The following is a 26,333-nucleotide window of genomic DNA, read 5'->3' on the forward strand; positions in this document are numbered from 1 at the left end:
TCCGTATCATTGAAACAACCATGATTGTCCACACAAAGTATTTCTGTGTTGACTTGCAGAGTATTGATTCAGACTTACATTAGTACATTATTATAAAAGTGTTCTTCTTGCATACGGTCTCCTTGATTTTTTTCATTTTTGTTTTTAACTATGTTAGTTATTTTTCTCCGCCACAACCCCATCCTACATGTTTATTTCTTGACGAGTGCTGTCTGGAGACTTATCCATAAATAATGCATTTACAATAGCTAGTAAGTAAACATGCCGTACGATCCTTAGCCCTGCTGGCAAGTGCGCCTAATAGGGCTTTTACAGCAAAGGTGACCATTCAGCTAAATGCGGTCCACGCTGCTTGGAGGACATTTTCATTCATTAGCACAGTCACAAGCACTTAAAGCACTTTAAGGACCTGCCATGGAAAAGAAGGGTAGAAGGATACAGGGGGTAAAAGGGCAGGCTACAAATTCAAAGATAAAGGAATGCCCAAGCAATAATATGTCCAATACTAAGCACTGTGGCTATTGTTTTGAATGTATCCAGTTCAGTGATTAGAAGTAATTGTGAGGCTCAGCAGCATTACATCATTATAAAAGAAATAACACTGACAAGACATTAAGAATGTTCTGATGCAAAATTCTCAAGGTCACCACTAATCCCAACTCCGTGAGGACAATGAAGTGTTCTGACCAGGCAAAGGAAGCCCAAGAAGAATAGTAGCAGATGGCAAACAGTCTCCGAGGACCTCGGTGATCCCGATCGCAGACACCAAAGCGGCCGAATTGGACACAACAGTTGTCATGCTTAGATAAGCGGTATATTTAGCTCATCTGTTGCTTGCGGCACATTAGCGGTGTCATTAAGACAACAAATGGCTTCTCTAACCTTCTTGTGTTCTCTCCATCCTGCCCTTTTCAGACTTCAGCCGTATCTCTTTCCAAAAACAAAGAAGTAGTGATTGGATTTCACTAGGTTTCGGGAAGTTTCTATTTTCTTTTGCCTCGAGAGTCCTTCTCCCTCCTTTTTACAGTAATCACTGATCATCACCACTGAAGCTTCCTCAAGTGCTCTCCAAAACTGAGTGTCTCTCAGTTCATGCAGCATGGGAACAGTATTCTGAACTTTGTGGCCTATCCTATCATCTGCCATTTCTCCTTCATAGAAACTAATTTCCTCTGACAAGGGACTTTATTTTGGTGGCAGCGAGACACAGTGCATGAGGCAGACCAAGTCTCTATTATTAACAGGAGATTAAAACAGCTGTATGGCACTCCACCGCAGCCTCTCCTCCCTGCAATGACATACGGCCCTGGAGTACAAGATGCACTTGACCATTTAAATTTACTGCACCAACCAGGCTTTAGCAGCTGGGGTTCATTAGCATAAGGCCCGGCATTACCACAGAGATCTCAGAGTGAAAATCAACTTGACAAGACACGTACGGTATGAAACATAACCGAAGCTCTGAAGCGTTGTAGAAAAATGCGGTTTTCTCAGCGAAATGGGACCTCTCCAAGAATTAATTCAGAGTGATTCATGTACAGTAAAAAAAAAACCCTGTATGCACACTGATTTCTTCTGAAACAATAAGTCCCACATGTCCGGCCGGGTGTAATAAAAAGACCACCTAACGAACACTTAACAGACGAAGAGAAAATTATTTTGCGGCTAAGAGAGGTCTAATTTATTCATCTGATGAAGTGCTTAAGCTAAGAGCTCCCCAGACACTAAATGAGACACATGCATTCCCAAGGGGGTTCAACATTTGATTGGATGTAGTTACATTACTACAGCCCTAATTAAGAAGGGGGATGTGTTTCTGCAGCTTGTTCAAATATTTGTTTCTTTCACCACTGTACTCTTTATAGACTGCAGGCTGTGGGAGGGAGACGCCAACACGGGGAGACGTCTTTCAGATAGGACATACAGAAGACCTCATAGTGTTATCTCCTGGTTTTGCATTGGCAATGCCATTGAGATGAAGTAGTTTGTGTAACAAGTGTGTTTGTAGCCAATTTGACAAGTAAAAAGTAGTATTGCTGAAAAGGAGCTAAAGAGGAAAGTCAGATATGACGGAAAGCCACATTGGAAACTGCAATCCTAGGAAGCGTTTTTCTTCCTCCAAAAGTACAAACGGAGCGGGGATCCCTACCGTCTTGCTCTGTCTTTGTCATCTCCTCCAGCTTCTTCTGCTTGAGTGTGTCCACCACGTCTGCCAGGCTTCCTTTGCGGCGCTCCGGAGTTCCAAACGCTGATGCGCTCAGCAGGTCGCCTCGCTCCCGCGCCCCCTCCTCAGGCTTGTGCGGGGAAGTGGAATTGTTGCGGAAGGAGTACAGCGAACATACTTTATTGCTGTCAGATTCCTGTACGGCAAACAAAGGGGCCACAATGACAAGAGATGAGTGGTTCTTCCTTTGAGCTTTCTGACACAACTTGAGTACTGCAGAGGACTTGTGAAATGGTTGCTGTCGTGATTACATATAGCAGCGCATTGTGCCTTCAATAGAAGTCCCTGCACTGCTAAATAGGATTTGATGTGGAAAATCGAGATGAAATGATTAGGTACGCTTGCATAGGGTATATTCATAATGCGCTTTGACTTCAGCTGCCGAGAGCAGACAGAGAAACATCCCAACTGTAATTCGTCAAATTGCTCTTGAGTGTGCATTTGTGTTCAGGTGACTGCTGTATAATTTGTTCATTTTCTAGTGCCGACCGATTCTCAGCTGAGTGTCTGGAGACATCGTAAATCTGTGTCCTGTCTCAAGCTGTTGTTGTTTTTTCAGTCCCACCTGTGCATGGTTTAGTATTTAACTTAGGGTCTTGTCTCCAGCCGTCTGGCTGAGTGCTCCCTGTGCACGAGCGCACATGAAGGGAGACGGAAGAATGGGATGTAGCTTGAACGGGAGAGAGGAAGTGAGAGCGAGAGAGAGCGATACGCTGCAGATGTGAGATTATAGTCGGCACACGGGCCACGGCTGAGCGCTACATCTGACAGAAGGTGGTGTTAATTATGGTTTGTGGAGCAGAAGGTCGCTAAGCAGCAAGGAGCCTCTGCCTTTAACAGGGGAACAGTTAGGTGTGATTTAAACATTTGCCCTCACAGTTAGGAGAGGAAACGTTTCGATATCCAACAGACAATGTGAGGTTTAATCATAGAACAGATCCAATTTCTGGATCTGGATTTGATGGGGAGAAAAGAAAGACGATTGGACAGGGCCAATTCCTCATCCCTGCGCGGCATGTAGCGCCCTAGGCAGAGTTGCAGCGGTGTGTCGGGTGGTCTGGTACCAAGCTCCAGGGTGGCACGACTGACCGACCTGCTGTGCACCTCCCAACCTTGTGTTGGATGATTATGCGGCGTGGCAGAGACAGTGGAGAGTGCTTGAAGCTAGTGGAGGAGTGCTGGGTTAATCAGCTGGCACGGGTTCAGGGCACAGCCTACACAGACGCATGGCACAGCAGTGGAGTCAGGTAATCAACACACTCTCATTCCTCTCTTTCTATTTTCTCCTCTGTATCACGCCACGCCGCCTTTTGATACGTTTCTCTCGCATAACCTTCACTCTTCTCACCCTCGCCTTACAGCAATTCATCTTCGGTTGTTTTCAAGAAACAGTCAACCTTTGATAGCAACCAAACAGTTATAATGTTCAGATCTTTATAACCCAATCCTGTTTTTCTCATTGCCTTAGCAACAGCCAGTGGAATACAAAGCTATATCGTCTTGTCTCACTACATAAACCTTAGTTTCTTTTGGAATGGAAGTTGTTCACTACCGTACAACATGTCACTCAGAAATATTCATGTACTGAACCTGTTCATGTGCCTGGATGTACATATGTGTGTGCATAAGAAATCTGTTGTGCTGCAATCCTGTGGTGTTGAGGGTCGACCAACTGCGGAGCTAGTTCAGAGGCCCTCTGGGTGTCTTTACTGTTCTGCCATCTGTCAAAGACAACCACCTGCCTCTTGTGTGCATCTAGCTCACAAGTGCTCAGGCTGCCCTTCATTCCGCTAACATCAAAGTAGCTATGCACTTAGAACGTACAGCATCTGGAAAGTGGCTGCCAATTTAGCTTTGAAGCAACAAGGCGGCGAACAACACCAAGGACAAGACATGCTTCTTTTATAGAAGCAAGAATGCAAGCTCAAGGGAAGCAGAAAAGGCCAAGTCTTTTGGCCATGATGCAGTTGGGATTTGTGTCGTGGCTAATGTTTAGGGAAACGTTCCTCTGTTTACTCTGAGAATAGATGATGCTTTAGTCTTTGCCAGAGCTGCTTATATGAAGACCTCAGAGGTTTCATGACTCTGAGGGGCTGGAGCTATGGATAGAATATCGGCTTCTTTGTGCAAGCAAGGGACAATGAGGGCCTACTGAGACCGGATCTGCAACACCAAGGGGAGCATAGTAATACAGTAGTGTGCACTATGGTCTAAAACGGAAGTCTAAAGAATCATCATTTCTCTCTTGGTTCCACCATGAGCTAAAACTTTGAAGAAGACAATATTTAGAAATTAATCAAAGCCTTCTTTTAGGGCCCTTCATGGTCTGGACATGCCCAATACTATAGCGGATGTAATGTAAGGAATAGAAAGAAAGTCTGAGTACTCTAAAGACCGTGTATCGAGGGCTTTACCTCTTTGCAGGTATCTGCAATTCACCCAAATAGATAAATGAAAGGCAAAGGATTATTAAAGACTAACTTGTTTTAGACTGGTAGCAAATGGTAGGATTCCCCAGATTTTTTTCCATGAATGCAAATTATTCTCAGAAGAAAACACCACACTGGCTTATTTTCTTTCAAGTCGTGTCTTTGTTTTGTATTGTGTCTCACCATGCGTTGTTGGGCAGACACCAAGCTGTCCCAGTCACTCTCTGAAGGTACGCTGCTTAGCGGCTGAATTTCATCGGGATGGGCTTTTCCATGGAGCAGATTGTGCAGCGGCAGCTGCGGTGTGCAGTGGGCATCAGCGGTCTCCTCTTTTTCCCAAGACAAGTGATCCTGGCTCATGGCATCATCTCCATCAACCACAGAGGCAAAAGGAGACGTGGCTTGCTTGGTAGACATGACTCTGCTGTTGAGTGAGCAAATGACACTTTATTAATGTTGACTGAATAAACAACGAGTGAAGCACAAATACGGTGATGTTTCCTCCCGGTTTTAAGGAAATTGATCGGACGTTGCTTTTGTTGGCGTTTGAAACGAAACGAAAACGTGCACCGGTGCTACAACGTTCAACCTGACTGCATGAGGGGTCTGGAGCAGGTTGTGGGGTCCCTAATCTTTTGTTTAATGCAGGTGGATGGCTTGATCTCAGCCTGGAACTGTGCCTGCTTGGGGCCTGGGCCAAACCCCAAGATACTCAGGCAGTGGGTCAGCCAGACAGTAAGGCTATCAGCCAGGAGAAAAAAAAAAGGAAAACCTCACAAATAATTTAGCCATTCATCCATTTACAATTTTTTTTCAAATTCATTGTATTTAGATTTTTATAAAGCTATGTTAATGTTGCTCTTATCCAATTTAGCAATTTGGGGAGGGATCAGAAATAGACGCAACTGCTTGTTTTTTAACATAATTAGGCAAGTTTGACCTACACTAATCTTCATGATATAATTACCTTGTATGATTTTGATAAAAGACACCAAACTAAAGTAATTGGAACTAATATCTCGTGAACGTTTTAAAGTATAATTCCGATGGGCAGTCGAGGTGGCTGAAAAATATTCACTTGAGTGTTGCACATTCACAAACACACACTGCTTCACTGTGATAGATCGGCCTGAACATGGAGTGGGCGAAAACAAAGGTGGCCTAAGTTCATGTCATGTGTCTCAGCAGCTGAACAAACACGTCCTATAAGTCAGGTAGCTGACTGAAAACCTGACATTCTGTGCCTGCATGTGTTGCCTCCTTTGTGTAGCGGGACCCGGCCTTCAATTTTAATAACCCGTTCAATAGTTTTCTTGCTAGTATGTTAATTGAAACTCCCCAAATGCGAGCAAAGCTCAGAATGCACATCACAAATGTAATCGAGGTCTGAGAAATGGTAGTTCGAAGGGGAAGACGTGTGCGAGTATGTCCGCCGGGGGACGTTCGAGTTTCGTATACTGACTGATTTCTTATTAATGCACCCAAAAAGCCCGAGCCTGGAGTGCAACAAACGCCTTGTCCTCAATGGAGTGTGAGAGTGAAACAAAGCACTGCTTTTGTATTACACACTAAATCAAGTGGCATTATTTTACCACTAAAATATTCAGTCTCTCAGGCACTTTTACTTGAGTCTCCAGCCATCAGTCAAACTGCTGAGGCGTGAGCAAGACAAGGAGACGGAGGGAGAGCGATGGAGACTCCATCCTCCTGTAACATGTGTCTACAGCAATCTTGTTAAAGAATGCAACAGATCTGCGGCGGGCTCCATAACAGTATTTGTCAGCAGGACTTAATAATTTATTAGCAGGGCAAGGAGGCTTTGCGCTCAGGCAGCTAAAGAGTGCCGAGAATTGCCTGGGCCCCGCCCCCTCCCCTGACAGGCCCCATACAATACCAGCTCATATCACCGAAAGGGGAAATAATTCTTTGAAAATATCTAATGGCAAGTATGACATTTTATTTCTCATACTGGTGCGGGGATCATACAGTGAGGTGATCTAAAGGCTTTTCTCAGCAGCAGATCGGTGCTGACACAATAAAAGCAATTTATGAAGAGAAAATAAGAAGTCATATTCTTTTCAGTGTGGGTGTAACTATGTATAAATGAATCATCTTCTCCAAAAGAAATCACACTTTATACAGGCTTGGCCTCAAATGCAAACAAAACAGCAATGTTTGTACGTTCTGGAACTTTTGGAGCGACTTAACCTCAGTCAATTTCTCTCCCAAAACGAGCTCCAAATATGCCTTTATATGGCAAGCAGAAAAAAAAAAAGATGGTGAGCTTGAAGTTCATAAATCCTCGACAGGCTGCCATTCCTCATGTTTGATCGCGCCATAACAATGGACAGCTAACAAGCCAAACTAATCAATAAGGGCATGAAATGCTGTCTTCTTGCCCACTTTCTCGAAGACAAAGCCCCAGTGATTCTGAGGACGGGAAGCAGCCACAAGGGGAAGGGGCAGCTCCCAAACAGTAGGGCTCGCTATATACTATATATAGCTGACAATATTGAAGGAGAGGGACTTATGTTCCCTGGCTACAAGCTCATGTAGCCTGGAATGCTTTGACTCATGAACTGTTCTCTGTGATAATGTTTCAGCGTCAAGCAAAACAACCTCTGCTTAATTGGAAAGTATTAGAGAGGGGTGTTGTGCATCGTCTATGCACGCTTTTGCGTTCTGCTCTTTTATGGTGAAAGGGCCGTTTTTCTGCTGGCTCTGCCTGGTCACACCATTAACCTTTTATTGACACTGGTGACAAGTAACTTATCAGGTTCCATATAACACATCCCCCCCCACTGCTAGCGTCTTGTACCCCTTGGTTTTGATCACAAGACCCGACAAGGAGGAGGAAAGCAACTTCCAAAGCCAGAATTATATGCCATAAAATGCGAAGACAATCATTGTGTCCTAATAAGAACTTTAGTTATCATGAAACTTTTACACACAATTTACACCAACAAAACTTATGTCGCTTTATGTCAAATTATATGTCGCAGTGTGGAAATATTTTATCAAAAAAGATCGGTAGCACAGCTACTTGCAAGATATGTCAGCAAAGCTGAATTACGGAATTATAAAAATTGTGAAACAGTAAAATGCCAATTTTTTGGGGAGCCTAAGATGTTCCGTCTTAGAACACATGATGTTCTGAAACACAAGATGAGACCTGCTGGCTCTTTGAAGAAATAACACGCAGGGGTCCCACTAATTACAACTAGATTCAGCAAAATGGTGAGTTGTATTTTTAATCATTTGTTTCTATTTTCTACTTCTATTGACGCTGCCGGTCAGTCAAAATCGGCCACCTGTTTTTACAAAAAACTTGTCCACGTGAAAAAAAAAATGAAGACAGCTGTACTATGCCGGGAAAAAAGAAATAAATGATACCATCAATTCATCCACTTTTACTCGAGTTTCATCACATTGTAGTCGCCTACAAAAAATCTCAAAATGTTGACGTCCTAGTACCTAATAAATGCCTTACAAGATGTGCCTTGAAGTTATGCATCACAGTCAACTTGTAGTGTAACAATGTATCAACAAAAAAATTTGGCTTCATGCAGACTTTTAATTAATCAAGGTGGTCGGTCTATAAATCAATCAGTTTTAGTATAATGTAAAGTAGAGTTGTCAAGCCATTAATCAGCCCTAAGGACTGTTGTTTCCATGTCTAATTACTGGAATTACCATGTAAAGAAAATACAATGCATGATTGTATAAACATTCGGAATACAGTTTGTGAACCGATTACTTTGGGGATTTAAAGATGTGTGCGTGTGTGTGTTCACGAGATGAGCAAAATCATCTGCTCGTTTCCCTTCAGGGGTTCCGCCTGTTCTAACAGGTGTCGTGGTAGGGTTCCTCAGGGTTCTTCACCTGCCATAATGAGATATTACTACCTGACAGCTCCCAGCTGGAGGAGCATTGACACGGAATCCACCGTTTAGCACAATTAAATTATCACCCTCTATTGTGATTGTGCCATGCTGTGCAGCCGCCAGCCTTCTTGGTACATAATCAACTCGTAATAAAAGGCTGTAAACCGCACACACTCACTCGCTGAATGGCAGATGCACTCACATTTTGAGGCACTGAGGAATTCCAGCAGGGGAGTTCGGACAAAAAGAAAAAGAAAGAAAACACACACACACACATTGTGTAGTTTCTGTGCACTCTGTTAGAATGTCTTGATGCTCAGCTTACAATGTAATTAAACTTATTGGTATTCTAATAAAGTAAATGGTCGGGAAGATACAGACTCCTCCAACTACTGCGATGAGGTGGCTGGAGGGTTGTCCAAATTAATTTTGTAAAATTGATCCGCCATTATTCTTGACCTTCCCCTGCAAAAAGTCAACTCAATTACATCTGTACTTCATCTCCACTTCACACTCTCTCCTGATACCGTCTCTATTAGACATGGCCACCGTTAGCACATTGCTAAAACCCAAACGACAGGCGCTCAGAGCAAATTAAGCAAGCCACCTGAAGTGCGCACTTTACATATCGAGCCGTGTATTGATAATTACTTTGCAGGGTAAATTATTTGCAATAATATGCCGCAAGAGGAAGCGTCTCGTTGCTCACTTTAAACACTTGTGCAGATGCCATGGCTGTGTGGTCGGTGTCCTTGCGCCGCGCGAGGCAAAGGCACACGCAGGTGTGAGAGTGCTTAAGTGTTCCTGTCTGACTCCTCAGGAAGGGTCGATGAGCACTCACACACTAAATCCCTCCACGCCCTCTCCTCCACTACCTCCTCCCCTGTGCCCGTGGCCCCGTTTCTGATCCCAGAAAACTCTGTCGGAGATAGATGGCATAATTCTCACTTCTTCGGGATACATACAAGTTCACCTTATACACCCAATGAACGATATTTAACTAGAGAAAGTTAGTACAGTGGGGCCTGAGCAACTAAACCGTTTGGCAAAAAACTAAAGGCAGACAGGAAAACCTATTGATGCTTTACCCTCTCTCTTATGCTCTGTCTTTCTTCCTCCCAACTTTTCACAAAACCTGCTGGGTGCTGGTGTTCCCAAAGGGTCTTGTGTTTCTACCGCACTTAGGCAAACATCACAGCGAGTCGGGCCGTCCACTAACAAGAGCCTGTTTGCCGAGCAACAGTGGAGCTTTGTGGCTTTCCACAGTTGACAGTAAGTTATGAGCCCTTTGTGAACAGGAGAAGGAAAACAGAGATCGGAATTTGGCAGCAGCATAATAATACAGAAATCTCCTGTCCGTGGAACGTGAAATTTTCATGGCAACAATCAAGCATTGTTGAGGGAAAGAAAAGCAACGGTGACAGATGAAATATAGAGCGGGGCCCCCTTTTTGTACCACCGTAAACAAAGCGCCATTCAAGCCATGTCCACTCTGTCATTTATAAAGATAACTTCTTCTGTGCTCTGCAAAGTTTGCTGCAAATGGCTGCCCTTCAACACATCAAGCATAACATCTCTTATAGTTGTCAGAGGGGTGAAGTGGGGATGGGCAAGAATCAGGAGAAGCATCCCGTGTTGCCAAAGAGAAGCACAATAGATGTAAAGGGGGCATCGAAACACCAATAGGAGAGAAGTCAGGAAACAGAAAGTGGGCCTTTTGGGTGATTCAAGCAGACAAATGCTCAAAGACAATAGGTTATGTTTGGAAGAAGAAGAGTATGGGAGGGGAAATGTGGGCCCCGGTCTTTAGTCTTACCGCCATGAGGTCATCATTGGCACAGTATGTGGGATTGGTAGAAATGCCAATGGAGCAGACATCTGGAGCGTGAACGCACAGTGCCCCAGTCCTTAACAGTCTTGCTTAAGAAACTGGAACATTTGCATAACCTTGTACAATATTTTCAATAATTGTCGCTCTTACGTCTCTCTCATTATGTGTTTAAATATGTTTCTATTATTTTCGAAATGCGTTTGAAGGCCTTAATAAATTAAACATGAAGCGGTGGTCTGGAACATAACCCTGCGATGGAGGAGGGAATTACTGTATCTGTATCAGTGGGTCATGAAGACTTGTTTGTAAAAGACAGCAAATTGTCATTTGCAGATATATTTCTTCAGAACCAAAAGTGTTGCTTCTCTTCCTTTTCGTCTTTGGAGCCTGTGTCTGAAATGGAATAGGGGATGGGGGTGGAGTAGCTGAGTTTCATGTGACACGTCAATTGGAAAATCAAAACAGGGGTAATTCGTTTGCTCCACCAGAAAGCCATGAGGAAGAAGGGTCAGGCGAGCCACTCCTCAAAGATTTATGATTAAGCCTTATTATTTTTGGGAAACTGACATTGATTGCTGATTTAAGCCACTGAAACCAATTAATTTGCCCACACTGAATAGAAAGCATGGTCAACAGCGTGTGGCGTTTTGACAGATTGGACAGGAAGAAGCAGGGCAAATGTGAAAGACTAGATGGAGCTCTGTTTGGAGACAGTTAAAAGTTATTTCAAATGACTGACAGCTGATAAAAAAATAAAAAAATAGGTCGACTCACCGATCCTAGTAATTGCCTCAAAATTTGGTTCACAGAAGACATGAATGTAGTGCTTTTTAGCAATGCTGAGACTCACGGGTGGCACAGAGAAAAGTTGAGTAAATGAATGTGAAACATCCCGGTCATAAAAATCACCGGGCTGACAGTCATGGTTGAACAGAAAAATGTTCTGAGCACTCCAAGGAAGTGGGCGCTGCATGTAGCGGCTCGGACGCTGACCGAAACACAAAACGTCTCATCAGTCTGACACAAACCTTGTGTCTGACTGCTTAGACCAGTGTTTCCAACCTTGATTAGATTAAAAGATTAAAAGAAAATTAAAAAATCAAGAAATAAAATAAAAGTAGAAAATGCAAAATGGCACACCACAACTAACTGCTCCTGGCTGGTGGCGAGAGACGGCTGATTTGCTCCATCTCATTGAAACGGTAGACATACAATAGTGTGGGGATTTGTGATCCACCGAATGGGGCTCCCTACAAAATGAACGTATCATGTAAAAAGAAAATAAAAAGAAAGAGGATGAAAATATTTGATAGGGAGAAGCTAGAATCTGGTACATGAGAAAAATAGTGAAAGCACGTTGCAATTCTTAAATTCTTGTTAGCTATGTGTAAATCATTTTATATGTCAATTGTTAAATAAAGACATATTTATCCATTGTCCTAATTTTATTATTAAAGGGGGAGCCTCCATAATCGCTTTTTCCAGCTGGTCAAGAGATGCCTTTGGCTCCACTAATACGACTTGCTTTTTAATAGACACTGTGAATCACTGGGCGAGGGCAGACTTAGAACTGAAATAATTAAGTCAATGACTTTCTTGAAAAGCCACAAGTGTGCTGCAGCACCGTTTGTGTGTGGTTGGGCACGATCTATGGGGCCTGTGTTTCCTGGGCAGCCTCGCGCCCCGGCCGTCTCTGTTGTGGTTCCCTGCCACCGCAATCATGATGCTTAGCTGCAGTACAGCACAGGCGCAGAGCAGCAACTCGTTTTGCTCGGCTCACTGGGCCCGCGAAGAAATAATCTGCTCATGTCAAACTACATCCCTTAATTTCAACACCATCCTAATTTATACAAAGTAGATTATTGTCAAACATTCGCCCAAAATATTTCTATTTTATTTAAAAAAATCATTTTAAAAGTGATTTCATGAGTAATTGTCTAACATCCAAATTTGGTCCTGAATTACCAATGCCACGGTCAAAATACCATAGAGGCCACAATCAATCTTTTTGAAGATACACAAACTAAACAGAAGACAAATAGTGAGTGAAGGCCAGACAAACATTTGATAAGGGGCTCGGCATTCAAGTTGTTCGACAGTGTTTTTGCTCTGCACCTACACACACACACACACGCACACATACACAAGCCTGAACCATGTGTCTGTCTATTTGCTTTCTACTCAAGTGTAGGTAACAGCTGCATCTTTCACAGATTCTTGAGCATGTAACAGCCTAAATGCTTTGGGCTTAAAAAAAAGTTTTATAGAAATGTATTTACCTAAATAAAAAGTGACTATAGGAATTTTTTGTCATCACATCATGTTAAAGCTGACGTGACTGGACAGTAGTGCATAATAAATATGGCCTGTGGGGGAAAAAATCTCATCTCTAGCCCCTCTCGTGCTTCTAATTTGATGCAAGAATTTAGACCTGTTATGTTGTGACCCCAGAAAAGCACCTTATCCGTAATGGAGTCTTATCATAACAAAAACTTTGATATGTTGAAAGGCCGAGAGTGCAGATCAAATGACTGACACCTCATAATTAACACCTTCAGATGCCAATTAGTTGTTTTTCCTCAAACGCAGTGGTTTCATGCTTATTAAAATAGAAGCACAAGATGGTGCAAAGAGATGGCAGATCTTTCTTCACAAATCATTTTCATCAACAAGTACTGTCACGACATACTATAACATGTAATAAAATGTATTTCCTTAATTTCTATTTTCATAGCTTTCTAGAAAAGAAATCTCCCATGGATCAGATTTTAAGCAAGCATTCATGAAACTATCAGAAGCTTCATAATTTCCCATTCCCCCTCCTGTGGGTGTGCCTGCCTGCAAAGTGCTGCTCAAGCCGCCGCTCCTGAGAATTGCATCATGAGGAAGGGCGTAAGACCACAGCAGCAACGCACCGTAACATGGAAGAAATACCTCATGCTGGACACATTCATAAACACCTTGAACACGAGCTGGCCGGCAACTCAGACTGGTTGTAATGGCACACCTGACTGCACGGTGCCAAGTATCTGCTTAACCAGAGTCTTGTCCAAGAGTACACAAAAACGCAGTCACACCAATGACTCTTAACGTTGCATGATCTCATATACTGTACGTGAGCTCACGGAGGGTACCTCATTATCAGTGTGACTTTTCACCCTCGAAAAAAAAAATGTTTGGTATAGTTGGAGTTGATGCAATATGAACCACACACGAGGAGTCAGCAGCGATCTGCATATTCAGTAACTTCCGTAATTATATGCGCAATTCATCAAGGGGATGTGATTGCAGGGGAAGTGGAATAGATGGGAGCTGAGAGGTCTGATTCCTGGAGGACTAAAGTCTAATCACTAAACTAACATTATAATTGAAATCGAAATTGAATGCTTTAGCTCACAAAGAATATCTGATATTTCACCAAGTGTGAAATGTAAGCTTGGAAATACATATTTATTATGAGCCATTTGCGATTCAGGATTTTAAAAAAATGTAGATACTAACCCCCCAAAAAGAGATGCAATGGGGAATAAAAACATCCTCATTAACTTCTATGAATCATAAAATTGTTTCCAGTTGTTCAGTTTGTGTTCACCACAATTTGATTGGAATTGGTGTGGGCAACTAATGGATTGGAATGGTTTAATGTGCAGTTTATATACAGACTTGTTTTTACAGGTTGGGGGAAATATTTCACATAATAAATATATATTTTACATAAATATACAATTATTTTAATCCCTCATCCCTTTTTGCTCAAGTAGATCATGCTTGATGGGCCGGAAAAATCTTGTTTTTAGTCGGAGAATGTGCCTTGCCTATTATTACTACAAATGCTGTATTGTCACATGAACACAAAGAAAAGAAAATTCTTGAGCATCTAATAAGGAGCGCTTTGGAGAGCACTGCGTCTGTCCTCCACTTCACCTCCACATCATACTGCCTTCCCATTCCAATCTCAGGGTTTTCTCAGGGTTTGTCTGACTGCAGTAAAGTGAAAGTGCAAAAAAGTCCTCTGTCCCATTCTCCTTTACGCCGCCTTCTCTTGCGATTGCTGTCTGACCGCAGGATTCATATTCATCCTTCAATAACATTTAATTAGTAATGCCAAATTCATTAACCTATACTGCTGTTGCGCTGGCCTCAGCCATAAATTAGCTTAATGCGAGCGGACGTATTGCAGCTGTAATAAGGGACATAAAAGTCAAAGAGAAACAGATACTGTTCCTCGGTAGTCATGGATCATTATATATATTATATATATTATATAGGGTTCAGGTTCAGAAAAGCAGCTCTCTTTCTTTTTAGTGGGCCTTGCGAACGCTGTTTTAAAGCAAAGACCATTTAAAAACGTTATTATGACCATGCAGTGCAACAATGCTGCAACAACAGATTTTTTTTAAGGATTGTGTTTAAACAGTGGTGGTTAAAAATGTCACTAAGGCACTGTTATTGAGTCAAAGTACTTGAGTCAATACCTCAGCAACAACAACAAAAAGCGATTTATGTAGGAGGTTCTTTTCCAATACCGTTCAAGTCTGATTTATAGTCGTTCAACACAGAGCTAGCTGATGATGTAGCCAAAGCCCAACACAAAGTACAGTGACACAAAGGAAAAAAAACTATCTGCTTTGCATTTTTTTGCTCAGCGTCTCTGAGCAGTACTGAAAATGGTGACTAAAAGTCAGAGAACCACTTTGGAGTTAGAAGCAACAATGCTGCACAACAGTTTCATGTACTGAGATAACTGTGAGCTCCTCTATACGCCAGTGATCTTGATTAACACATTACATTGAAGAGCCTAATCGGCCTAAATCCCACATTGTTGTTTTAAAAAAAAAAACGATTACCATTTAAGTAACAAACAAGACTCATCATCTACAATTCTCTTGGCTTGGAATTTTTGTGATGAGCTGATCGACCTTTTAGTAAACAGTAATGTGCCTCTTGTTTCCTCTGAGGTCAGCCGCAAGAATAACAATAATGAGGCCATTATCAACTATTGCACTTTGAAATGAGGGCCTGCCGACAAAACAGAAGATATAGTTGCTCGGATGCTTTCCATACAATCAACAAGCCATTGTTAAGGACTTCAGAACAACGAGAGTAAACAATGGAAGTGATAATGATTGGACTGCGCTGTCATGAACATCCTACACAAAGGGTCCACTCAGGAAGAAAGGCCCTGATAGTCTTCAGATACTGTCATAAAAGTCAACGGTCTGGCTTCACAGAAAACAACCTTTCACTTTTCGGGTGCTCAAATGTGTGGAAGGGCACATTGTTTGACAGAAGGGCCATTTACATCACAAGGCCAGATTTGGAGGACAAACGTTGCATCATTTAGCAGATGTTTATAAAGCTCTTGTCTATATGAATAGACGTGACTGACAAGATCACATATTGTCACGTCTGACAAGTGATTCTGCACATACACTGAGCAAGTCAAATGACTCATTTACTAATCGGGCATGTCAGCTGAGTTTTATTGAACATGTCAACATGACTCCATTAGATAATTGCTAATCTATGCTCCATTGCAAATCCGGCCAAACTCCTCGGGGAATGAAGACAAAGAAAAACGGGCTATGTATTTACTGTAAACACACATGGGATATAAAATGTCTACACACCCCTGTTCAAATGCCAACATTATAGAAGATAATAATTGAGACCAAAATGAATCATTACGAAACCTATTTTATCATTACTGTGACCTATAACGTGGCCAGTGCGTAGTGACTCCCATTTAACATGAGTTTGAATATGATTAATTAATTAATTGATAATTTCGAAAGATATACGTGTATATCGTTTTCTTTTTATCTAATTGAGTTATAAGTTTAAAAGTTTTATGTCACTTTTATAGTGGAAATGATCTTATTTTGGTCTCATTTCTTCACACCACAAAACCTGGCATTTGAACAGGGCTGTGTAGACTTTTTATATCCACTTTGTATATGTAAACTTCCTGTGGGGTGAGAGTTGCACAGAGGTTCACTATTAGCACTGCACAATTGTGAGCCAGTGAGAGAGACAGAGCTGGAGGGCAGGAGGAATGCTAAGTGGGCCCCTTAGCCTAGTCAACCTTCAGTGGGTTTCATTTATCTTCATCTTGTTAGACTAAATTAATTAACAATCTCAATGTTACACACTTTCTCCTTTCATTACATCAAATAATGGCAGAAAAGTAGAGGGGGGGGGCGATTCGGGGAGTCCAGCCCACTGGGAGTAGACAGACACTGAAGACATCTCTTTCCTTTGCTCGCTCTCTCCGTTCACATTCGTTTGTCTTCCTTCACAGTCCTCCCATTTTCACTAAACTAATGTGAAAAAGTCTTTCACAACTGTGCTGTATGAAATGTTTCTAAAAAGAAAATCCAAGCAGTAATATGAATTGTGTCACTTTTATAAAGAAAACTGGGAGATTATTTCGGACTCAAAGCGGTTACATCACTTTGGCTTTTTCCACCAAGGCCTCAGATGCAATTGATCACAAAATAATTCATTTTGAGTCAAAATGATGACTTCTAAATGTCTAAGAAAGGACTTATCCCATCATCACATGAAGTCCAGTGCAGAGATATGCACCCACAAAGCTTCCTTTGACCTAATTCAACTGCTTGAGAAAAGATGCAGGGATTCTTCACTTGAGGAATGTCTTAAATGCCACATCCCTCCACCTCTATCCCTTTCTCCCCTGATCGCACCCACACCAAGACTCACGAGTGCAATCCAAGCAAATGGGCCTACCCTGAAGCAAAACCTGCCTTTAATCGTGGCCTGATTGTTGGCCAATCTCCAACCAGAGTGTGTGATGTCCTTCTACTGACGCGTCTCCTCTAATTAGAGCACATTCTGACAGAAGGATGTAGATTAACGCAGGAATAAGGTATTTACTTTGAATAATCACTGTGTCCTCTCACCGCTCTGAGATAAAAGAAAAAAGAGTCAGAGATCATTTCCCCCCTATTTTCATTGTTTACAAAATCGTCCTATTAAATGTTACAATTGTCTCTTCAAGGGCACGATGCCCTCCCCCCACTGCACAATTAGTTACGGGAGATATAAACACTGCTATCCACTTTGCAGCATTACTTGAAAGAAATGCATGTGGGTGTAGTCATGCTGGCTTTCAAAAACATAGCATCATGTCTGCCCGAGTAACTCCTGTCAAGTCAGAACAGATTCACCTCACGGATTAAATTGGTGCAAAGCCTGGAAAATAAAAGATGCTCTGAACTTGCCCTGAAGCATGAAATAATGATAATATATTTACAAATGAGTCCTAAACATTGACAGACAATCTGTGGGCCCAATTGGAGCTCTTTTTTTTTTAAAGACAGCATGTCCATTGGTTTGATCAAAAAAGATTGGATTGGCTGGACGAAAAAGATTTCAGTTCATGAAAGCCGTTGGGGATGAATTCCTTGGCCATGTTTTAACCAGCGAGGGTAATAGTATCAAATCGTTCTTACTTTTTAAATGGCCCCAACTGTTCAGAGCGACGAAAAAAAAAAATTCCTGTTAATTTAATCAAATAAGTGACTTTTTGAAAAAGAAATCAAAGAGGATTCATTAGCTTTAGTAAAGTTTGGCTGACAGGGGCTTTGCAAAGCAGATGCTGCTGCTGTGGCTTCTAATGAGCCAACCCTAATTAGGGAGTAACACTGAAGCCTGGAGAAGGTGGTTGACTAGGAAAGAAGCCAATGGTAAATACGTTGTCTTATTTACTTCCAGTGTCTAATGACAGCACACTTTTTAATTAGAATCACAGGCAAAACAAAATGTAAATCTTTATGGTGAGTCAAATAGAAACAGAGAACACCACAGGAAAGTACAGTACATGGTAAAGATGATAGGCCCCGGCACAGCGGCCCTGATGAGGTGGGTTGGAGAGGGAGGGCGGACGGGGAGAATTGTCGACCCAAAGCATGCGGTGTAAAGACCAGAAAGGCTGATCTGCTGATCCCTTAAGACGTGAAGGGGAAAGAAAGGGGACACCCCATCTACATCTAACCCTTATGCTGATGCGTGCTTTCAGTCTGACTGGAGGCTAACAGGGAGAGCATGCCTGTCCGCAACCACATGGACACACTCATCACGCACGGCTTGGATAAATATATGTCAGAATCCACGTTTAACATAGTTCAAATATACACACAAACACAGGCACGCACACACAGGACAAAGTCTGAAGCTAACAATATGTGGAGAAATTTAACCCCCGGTAGCCCAGATCCACCCTCGCCCAAACCCGACCCGTGATCCTCAATGGCGACAACGGAAATGAAACTAACCTCAGTAAAAAGCTGCTACGAAGAAAGCCTTCCATGTCAGCGTGTGGGGTTCTGGCAGGAGAAATCACAGAGAACCATTTTCACTAAGAAACTACAGTCATCATCAAGAAACAGAATCGAAAATTAAAATGGAAAGAAACACAGAGCATACATGTTCCTCGTTCTAATTCGGCATGTCTTTAATTAAATCAGAAATATGGCTATGCATCCACGTACTAGTGACATCATTAATTATACCTTGTTGCATCGGGGGAGTAGATTTGCATACAACGTCGGTTTGCGCCGAGAGCCTGATGATATGTTTGCATCACATAAACTACTGATCACTATACAACCCTTTCCCACAACTGTGTACGAATATATACATGAACATCCAGCACTCTAGCCGCAGATCCCAGCGCGACTCTAGTTTGTTCAGAGGAGCAAACGGTGGTCCAGCTGCAGCACATGTGTGGCGAGGGCGCTGCGGCTTTTGGGAGCCAGGCCACAATGGACCCGAGATGAGGCATGCAGCGTCAATGAGGCAGTAGGATGTGGTCATGATGTCACCGCATGTAGGGGTCGTTCAGAAGCCTTATCCACAGAGTACGCGAGATGCGTAGCTAAAAATGAATTTCGACATAGTCTGGTATCGGTGCGGAGAATATTCAGCACACTTTGACTGTGTTCGGCAGGAAGCAATCCCAGTTATGAAATTTTAGATCTCACAGCTATTAATTAATTGATTAATTAATTAATTGCTCAACCAGTAGAATATTGAATTTCACTTGGTATGCCTGTGCATGTTTAAAAATCCTGTTTAGTGAAAATAATTGTCTTCTAAATTTTACACACTACGGAGAAGCGTTGTTAATTTCTTTACTTTGCTTTTAAATGTCTTCAATGATTCTTATTTCTTTCATTTGCTTTTAGATCTCTTATATCCTTTTGTTTGTAAATGCTTGAAAATGTTGCATTTTTAATTACGCAAATTACATTGTGTACGTATGGAACGCCCTATAGAAATTAAGCTACCTTGCCTTGCCTCGCCTAACAACCCTGCCAAATGTAAATTATTAATAATAATGCCTTGCCCAAGGATTGTCAGAGCCGTGAGATTTCTGTCTTATTGAAATAGATCTAAATGGACCAGTTTTGGGGGAACAAAATATTGGTGTGTGTGTTTTTTTTATCAAGATATGATACAGTATGATCAAATCTGTTGAATGCCAGATTGTTTTCTTTTCTTTTGAGGAGTCAGTAATAGATAAACAATCTCGTCAAATTAAAATAAAATCCTTACATTTGAAGCAGGCCTTAGTAAATTGCAGTTGTGCCATATAACTACAGAAGAGAGCAGTCGCTCAAATTCTAATACAGTATAGTGGGGGAAGGGGGACAAATTAAAAATCCATCTCTTGTGTTGAAAATCAATCCCAATATTTTAGTCACCTCATCATGAATACCACAAGAACTAATGACATTAGAGATAAGAGTTGCAGTGATATGAGTGTAATTTGACATTTTCACTTGCTGTTTTGGCTCATGAGACAATGGAAAGAATGAACCGGGCCCAAGGACATCGTGCCTTTCAGTCTGGCCAGCACTTAGTGAGGCAGCGGATCTGCTAGACCCAGAGGGCTCAGCCGAGACTTTTCTCACAATAAGGTGTCTAGGGAGGCGGGAGAGCAATAGCCAGGGGCACCGCTGCCGCGCTCTTTTTTTCCACTCAGCTGGCCCCAGTGCACATAATACCATCACCACACCAAGCCGGTGACAACGTGAGAAAACACCCGTCAAACAGTGCAGAACAGATCAAGCGTGTCTCCTCACTTCCCATAGTGCAAAAAGCAAAAGCTTCCACAGGCAACAAAAACGATGACCATATAACTCAATGTGATTTCAATACAAACTATATTCTAAAATTTGGCTGGAGGACATATTGCTGGATAACAGCGAGTGTGTGTGTGGTCTCGGTCCTTCAAGAAGATGTACCAGATTAGGGCATGTTGGGGTCCTATCTCTATCTCGGGTTTCATTCCATCCCCCCTTGTTCTTTCACTCACTCTCACTGGCTGTGTTTCCTCAGCTGCGTCGACTGTCTGCAGTCGCGTTGTGGTCAGGAACAACTGAACTTAGCGTATGGAAGCAAAGGTGCGGTTTGGAACTCAAAGGACCAAATTCAGGAAAATGTGAGTGTTCCAATATATCTGTTCCTCTTTGAGAGAGCGAGAGTGAGAGAGAGAGAGAGAGAGAGAGAGAGAGAGAGAGAGAGAGAGAGAGAGAAAAGAATGGCTTTAAATTAAGGCAGAACCACAATTCAAGGGCAGGGAGGATCGACATCACTGAGTTGGCCTGGGTTGGTTTGAGCAGCGCGGCAGCCCTTTCGAAGAATGAGGCCCTGCCAAAAGCTCCCTGTGCCTCACCAAGTCTCCCACCATCTGCAACAAATGTGCTCTATTAAAGCAGTACCATATGGACAACAAGCTCCCTATTAACACGGCCTCAGCACATCCCCTTAACCTAGGCCAGATTTCAAACTTCCAGTCAAATTGACTGCTGATTTAATGCATCACCGGCAACCATGTGGGTCTTGGCATAAGACGGCACTCTCAATCTTTGGTCCTTAACAGGCTCGTGTAGTGTGCAGTGCACTGTGAGCTTCAGAAATTAGCTGCACATATCCCTGCCATGGTGTCACTCCTAACCGTGATATCGCCATCCAGATTGAAGGATGCTTGGAAGAAGTCTCGAAAAGTTCTCCAAACTAGTCAACTCGGACTCCACTCGGCGCGGAGAGCACATCGACTCAACAGGGTGGCAGCAGGAGCTCTACTGCTGCCCCGCGTCTCAATCCTTCCACACTGATGGAGAGAGCGTTTTGCTTCCTCTGCATGGATCCAAAGTGACAGTGATTAACCCTACAGGGTGTAAGTCGAGTGAGGGGGTTGAGTCGGGAAGGGGGGATAAGTCCCAGTGGGCCGTGGCGGCCATGTTGACGCCTCTCCCGTCTCTGACTCATGGGGGACCCACCCACCGCTCACAAAGCCGTGCTCTCTTCTCTACCATGACGCCACGACCATGAGTCCTCTGTTCTGCGGCCCAGAGACAACACACACACACACATGCACACCAAATCAATTACAGCTCTGTGGTTTCAAGGCGACTCCAATGCTCGCTAAGTTTTGTTTGTTTATTTTTTATTTCTCCTCCTGTCTCAGCTGCTTAGATACTATACAACATTAGAGTGGAAACACACTGCATCGTGCCGAGGCATGCACGTATACATACAGTACTCTGGGTACTTCTCCTAATCATCCATTTTCTTTACCGTTTTGTACCCATCAAGTTCATGGGTGAACTGGATGAGAGGCGGAGTACACAATGACTGGTTGCCATAGCCAATCACTGGGTACAGATAGACAAACCACCATCCGCACTCACATTCACACCACAGGACAATTTGAAGTTTTTGAGTTAAACTCAGAAGCATGCTTTTGGAAGATGGCTGGAGCACCTGCAGAAAACCCAAACAGGAGGAAGGGAGCTCAATTCCCAACCCCCAACCCCTGAACTGTGAGGCAGGTCCAACCACCTGCCTACTTCTTTTAGGGCTTTCAACCTTGCTTCAACTAAGATGATTGATGACTTTCTGTCATAAAACTATGGGAAACAATTACAATGACATGCACATTAAATTTTGCCTATTTTATGTATAGTGAATATCGTTGAAACCTCATATTTCCGAATCATATCATCATATTTTTACACAAATCAATACTGGCAAATGTAATGTGTTCATAATGGGTGGCACTGTACCACACAGCTTATCATATTGGCCACTTTTTTAATAAAAGAAAAAGTCAATTTAATATAAATGTACGAAGGTGTTTGTTGATATTATGTCATTATCAGGTATAATGCAAACTTTGTCAAGCAAAAAGACACCTGAAACGTTTAAATTCACGGAGACCCATAGATTCCAGTCAACAGCAACTATCTATATTTTGTGTTACTTTATTACTATTCAAATTAGAAGCATGAATGTTTAGTGTGCAAAAGACACATTCATTTGTATTATTTGACACCATTTCTGCCACAACTGTCCCTATATTGAAATGAGATGGCAAATTAAAGACTGCTTGATGACAGTTTAATTAAATAAAGCCTCTGCATGCTCTCAACAGAATGGTGGCATGTGTGAAAAAGTACAGTTAGTCCGGAAGAAGGTATATTCTTCGTCACAAAGTCCCATGAGAATAGTTATACCTCCGTGCCCACTTCCGCCAGATTTGCATACATCAGGGAAGCGTGCAAAGGCATTACGACACAGAACAGTGGCTGTGTCCAAATTTTTTTGTGCAAAGATTGACTGTACAAAATTCAAATGATAAAAGAAAGATCGTGTCTTAGACTCGTTGAAAAAAAAGAGAATCAAATAAAATTGTGACTTTAACATCGAAAATCAAAGCGTTTCGAGATCGTGACATCCCTGCTACACACACACACTTGATACAGACACGCACACACCTCAGTCAGCGCTGCCAGATGAGTAGTGAATTAATTTGTGAGAGCCACTCCAACATTAGCAAGGTGTGTTGAAAGGTGTCTGCCCATGTTTCAAATTAAACGCGCTGCTGGTCAGCATTAGCACCTCGCCACCCGTCAGCAACTGACACTTCGAAGGGTCTGGGGGGAGGGATAGAGGGAAAAGACGAGCCCATTCGCCGTTCACACTGGAATAATTAGAACATGTCAGGAGGAATTAATTTCCTCATTTTTCAAAAGGATACACAGAAATTACCATGTTATTATATGACAGGGTCCCTGGGAGGATTGGATTAAATTTGATTTCTTGCGCAGCCCACACAACAAATTAAAGTCATAAATAAGATGGAAAGAAGCGGGGCGCAGAGCATATGTTTATGGCAATGAGTGAAGCCGAGGGACCAGAAACAACTATCTTCATTTCATTTTATTTAAATCAGGCAGACACCGTGTGTCTGAATGACAGCAGTTGCTAATGGCTCCAGATTAGAGGCTCCTTCATATTAACGCAGATTTCTTCACAGCGGTATTTCAATGGAAATCGTCGAAGCCATTGCGTTAACCTGCTCAACAACAATCCAGTTACTCAATCTAGTAGTCTTGTGACAACGTCATTCAATTCAATCTGACGTCGTGATCATGGACAGGATGACACCAGTGTGTACACAAAATAACTAGCAACTTTGGGCCCTTTTTTGGCCATGCCTACCAAAAATCAGGATAATGAAATAATGAAAAACAGTTTATGCTATGTCGTACATAGTCTGTGTACGATTTCTGCCGTTATCATCAAACACGTTTCTTGAATTCAACATGGAATTTCCTTGACGTGGTCTTTCGAACAATTCAATTGCCTGTTTATCCAGCCGTCATCTCCATTCTCATATTGGTTATCTTCCTGCCACAATTCCGTTACGGCTCTCAAAATGGGCAAGCATTAGAGACGAGTACTCCCCCGGGCACCACAAACTTTAAATAATTTGCAAATCAATTAAGTGGCTACTCTAACGGCAACAGGGACTTCACACTCCAGGGTCGCGGTGCATTATCAGTCAGAGACGATTCATGGCGTTTTGGGAGAAAAGTTCATGGTTGAAGTCATTAATTCATTTAAGCGGACTTTTAGTTATGCATTACTTTCCACAGCTGGGGTAGCACGAAGATTAATGGCATGTTCTTTGCTCCTGTTTTTCACCATATAGTGCTACTACGTGAACTCTGTCTAACACTTGGAGGGATCATACCTTGAGATCAGGACAGCAGCCAAATCTATATTGGATTTTTATTCATCAAATAAATCATGTTTATCATTCATTTAAATAATAACAATAAACCTAGAGGTTAGATCCTTTTGCTGCGACTCAATATCGTCCATGTTTAATCACCACTGTAAAGGGAAGCCAGACAACACCGCATCTAATCCACTGAGAGCATATTTTACTTTAATGACTTCATCATAAGATCGTACATCATGCAAAACAGAGGTCTATTTATCAGATGCATGTTGAAGACGATTTATTCAGTTCAAGCAAGGCTTTTTACATGCTTGCCGGATAACGATAGGTTCGGCAATTAGTTTCCTTGTATCATTTGAGGTAATACAGCTTTGGCAAAGTTAAAAACAAGGGTGTATTTAATTAAATGGTTAGTTTTCAATCACTTATCACAACAGGCACTATGAAGCGCAAAAGCCCATGTGAGGCGTAAAACAGAAATAATAGACCATTTGTTTGACAGTGTTGTTATTTCATTTGAAAGAGAATAAGTCCCAAGGGTCTACGCCAGGTTTGCTGGAATGAGATCTGCAACTCTGCGTGAATAGAGTTGAGGGCCTCATCATACACAGTGGACTCCCAAGTATGCATGATTTAGCAAAGTGGATTTATATCTTTTGCAGATATTTTTTTCAGTAGTTTAAAATAGTTTTGATATTTTCTTTTTCGGTGGGTTGTCTCCTGAAAAATTATTGTTTTTTTTTTTTTAGATTTTTATTTTGCCCAATGGCAGCCAGATGCATATTAAATTATTCCAAATATATCTCTTGTCTGATCAATTGGTGAAGTTTGCTTCTATATAAAAGTGTGTAATCGCACATGCATTGTGAGAATTCGATTGTCCAGCTCATTTGCTGCAGGTGTTCAGTGTGGGTGACAAACAGCAGGAGACTATGAGGCATGTGTCAGAAACAGAAACAGCTCAAGAGGAAAATTGATACTTACAAAAACTGAAAGACTCGCTCCCCAGTTTCCAGCTACTCACTGCCACGTTGATTCCGAATTCATGTAAATGACCTGAAATGTAAGCGCAGAAAAAAACTTCTTTAATTGTGTTATTAAAGGGCAACACGAAAAGTGTTACGCTCGATACTACATTTAGCAAGTGGCATCAAAGAGTATGCGATTGAAGAATGCACCCGGAACATGGTGCATGGTTTTGAAACAACATGGTCCTTTGATAACAGTGTTTACCGACAACAGAACAAACAGAGAAAGAACAAGTGAAAGAGAATCAGGGCCATGTTGACTGTTGGCTAGAAGGTCACTTCGTAATACCCTGCTCGTTGTTCTCATTGAAACCTACTTTGAATCTTCTCTGATTGTTTTCGGGGGCCATGCTCTCTTGAGGTATGTATATATGGAAGAGACCTGTTCATGGTATTAATTCATGGAACAATTATGAAACCGAATTGAAAGATGTAAATCACTCGCTGTGTTTGAAAAGTCTACTTTGGTTTTCACCCGAGGTTGGTTTTATCCAATCAGATGCCTGAAAAGCTTAAAGAGCGTTCCGAGGCTTCTGTTCTTCAATATAGTCCGATACTGAATGTGCGTTACATTTATTGACGCATGAGCTTCACGGCACATTTAATGCAATAACGCTATAACTGCTGAATAGGGTTTCTTATATGTTGTTGAAACGAAACAAGTGGGAAAAAAAATGCATTTTTGCCTTGTGCACACAAATACTGAAAGCAAATGTTTTCCAAAAAAGCATACTTTTCAGCTGCTCAAAACTCTTTATGTATGGATAGTCAAAATATGCATTTAAAAACTCCCTGTGTATGTGTATATTGTACGTCAGAAAAGTTCCAGTACTTGAGGCACAAGATACATATTTCTAATCCAAAGTACAAGTTTTCGC

The 26,333-nt window shown here is 42.0% G+C and overlaps 1 protein-coding gene across 4 annotated transcripts in view; it reads right to left on the reverse strand.

Moving 5' to 3' along the window:
- sox6 (SRY-box transcription factor 6) overlaps positions 1-26,333 on the reverse strand; it is a 122,956-nt gene that overhangs the window by 79,776 nt on the left and 16,847 nt on the right. For 2 of the 4 annotated variants that reach the window (XM_037248514.1, XM_037248515.1), the window contains exons 2-5: positions 25,412-25,483; positions 18,666-18,716; positions 4,837-5,077; positions 2,150-2,360 (exon numbers count right to left, since the gene is read on the reverse strand). In XM_037248514.1, the coding sequence (XP_037104409.1) occupies positions 2,150-2,360; positions 4,837-5,077; positions 18,666-18,700 (487 nt within the window). In that variant the 5' untranslated portion in view covers positions 18,701-18,716; positions 25,412-25,483. The remainder of the gene's footprint in view (positions 1-2,149; positions 2,361-4,836; positions 5,078-18,665; positions 18,717-25,411; positions 25,484-26,333) is intronic. The other 2 variants (XM_037248516.1, XM_037248517.1) reach the window with 2 other exon arrangements.

The sequence above is a fragment of the Syngnathus acus genome, chromosome 3 (genome assembly GCF_901709675.1).
Source record: "Syngnathus acus chromosome 3, fSynAcu1.2, whole genome shotgun sequence".
Lineage (NCBI taxonomy): Eukaryota > Metazoa > Chordata > Actinopteri > Syngnathiformes > Syngnathidae > Syngnathus > Syngnathus acus.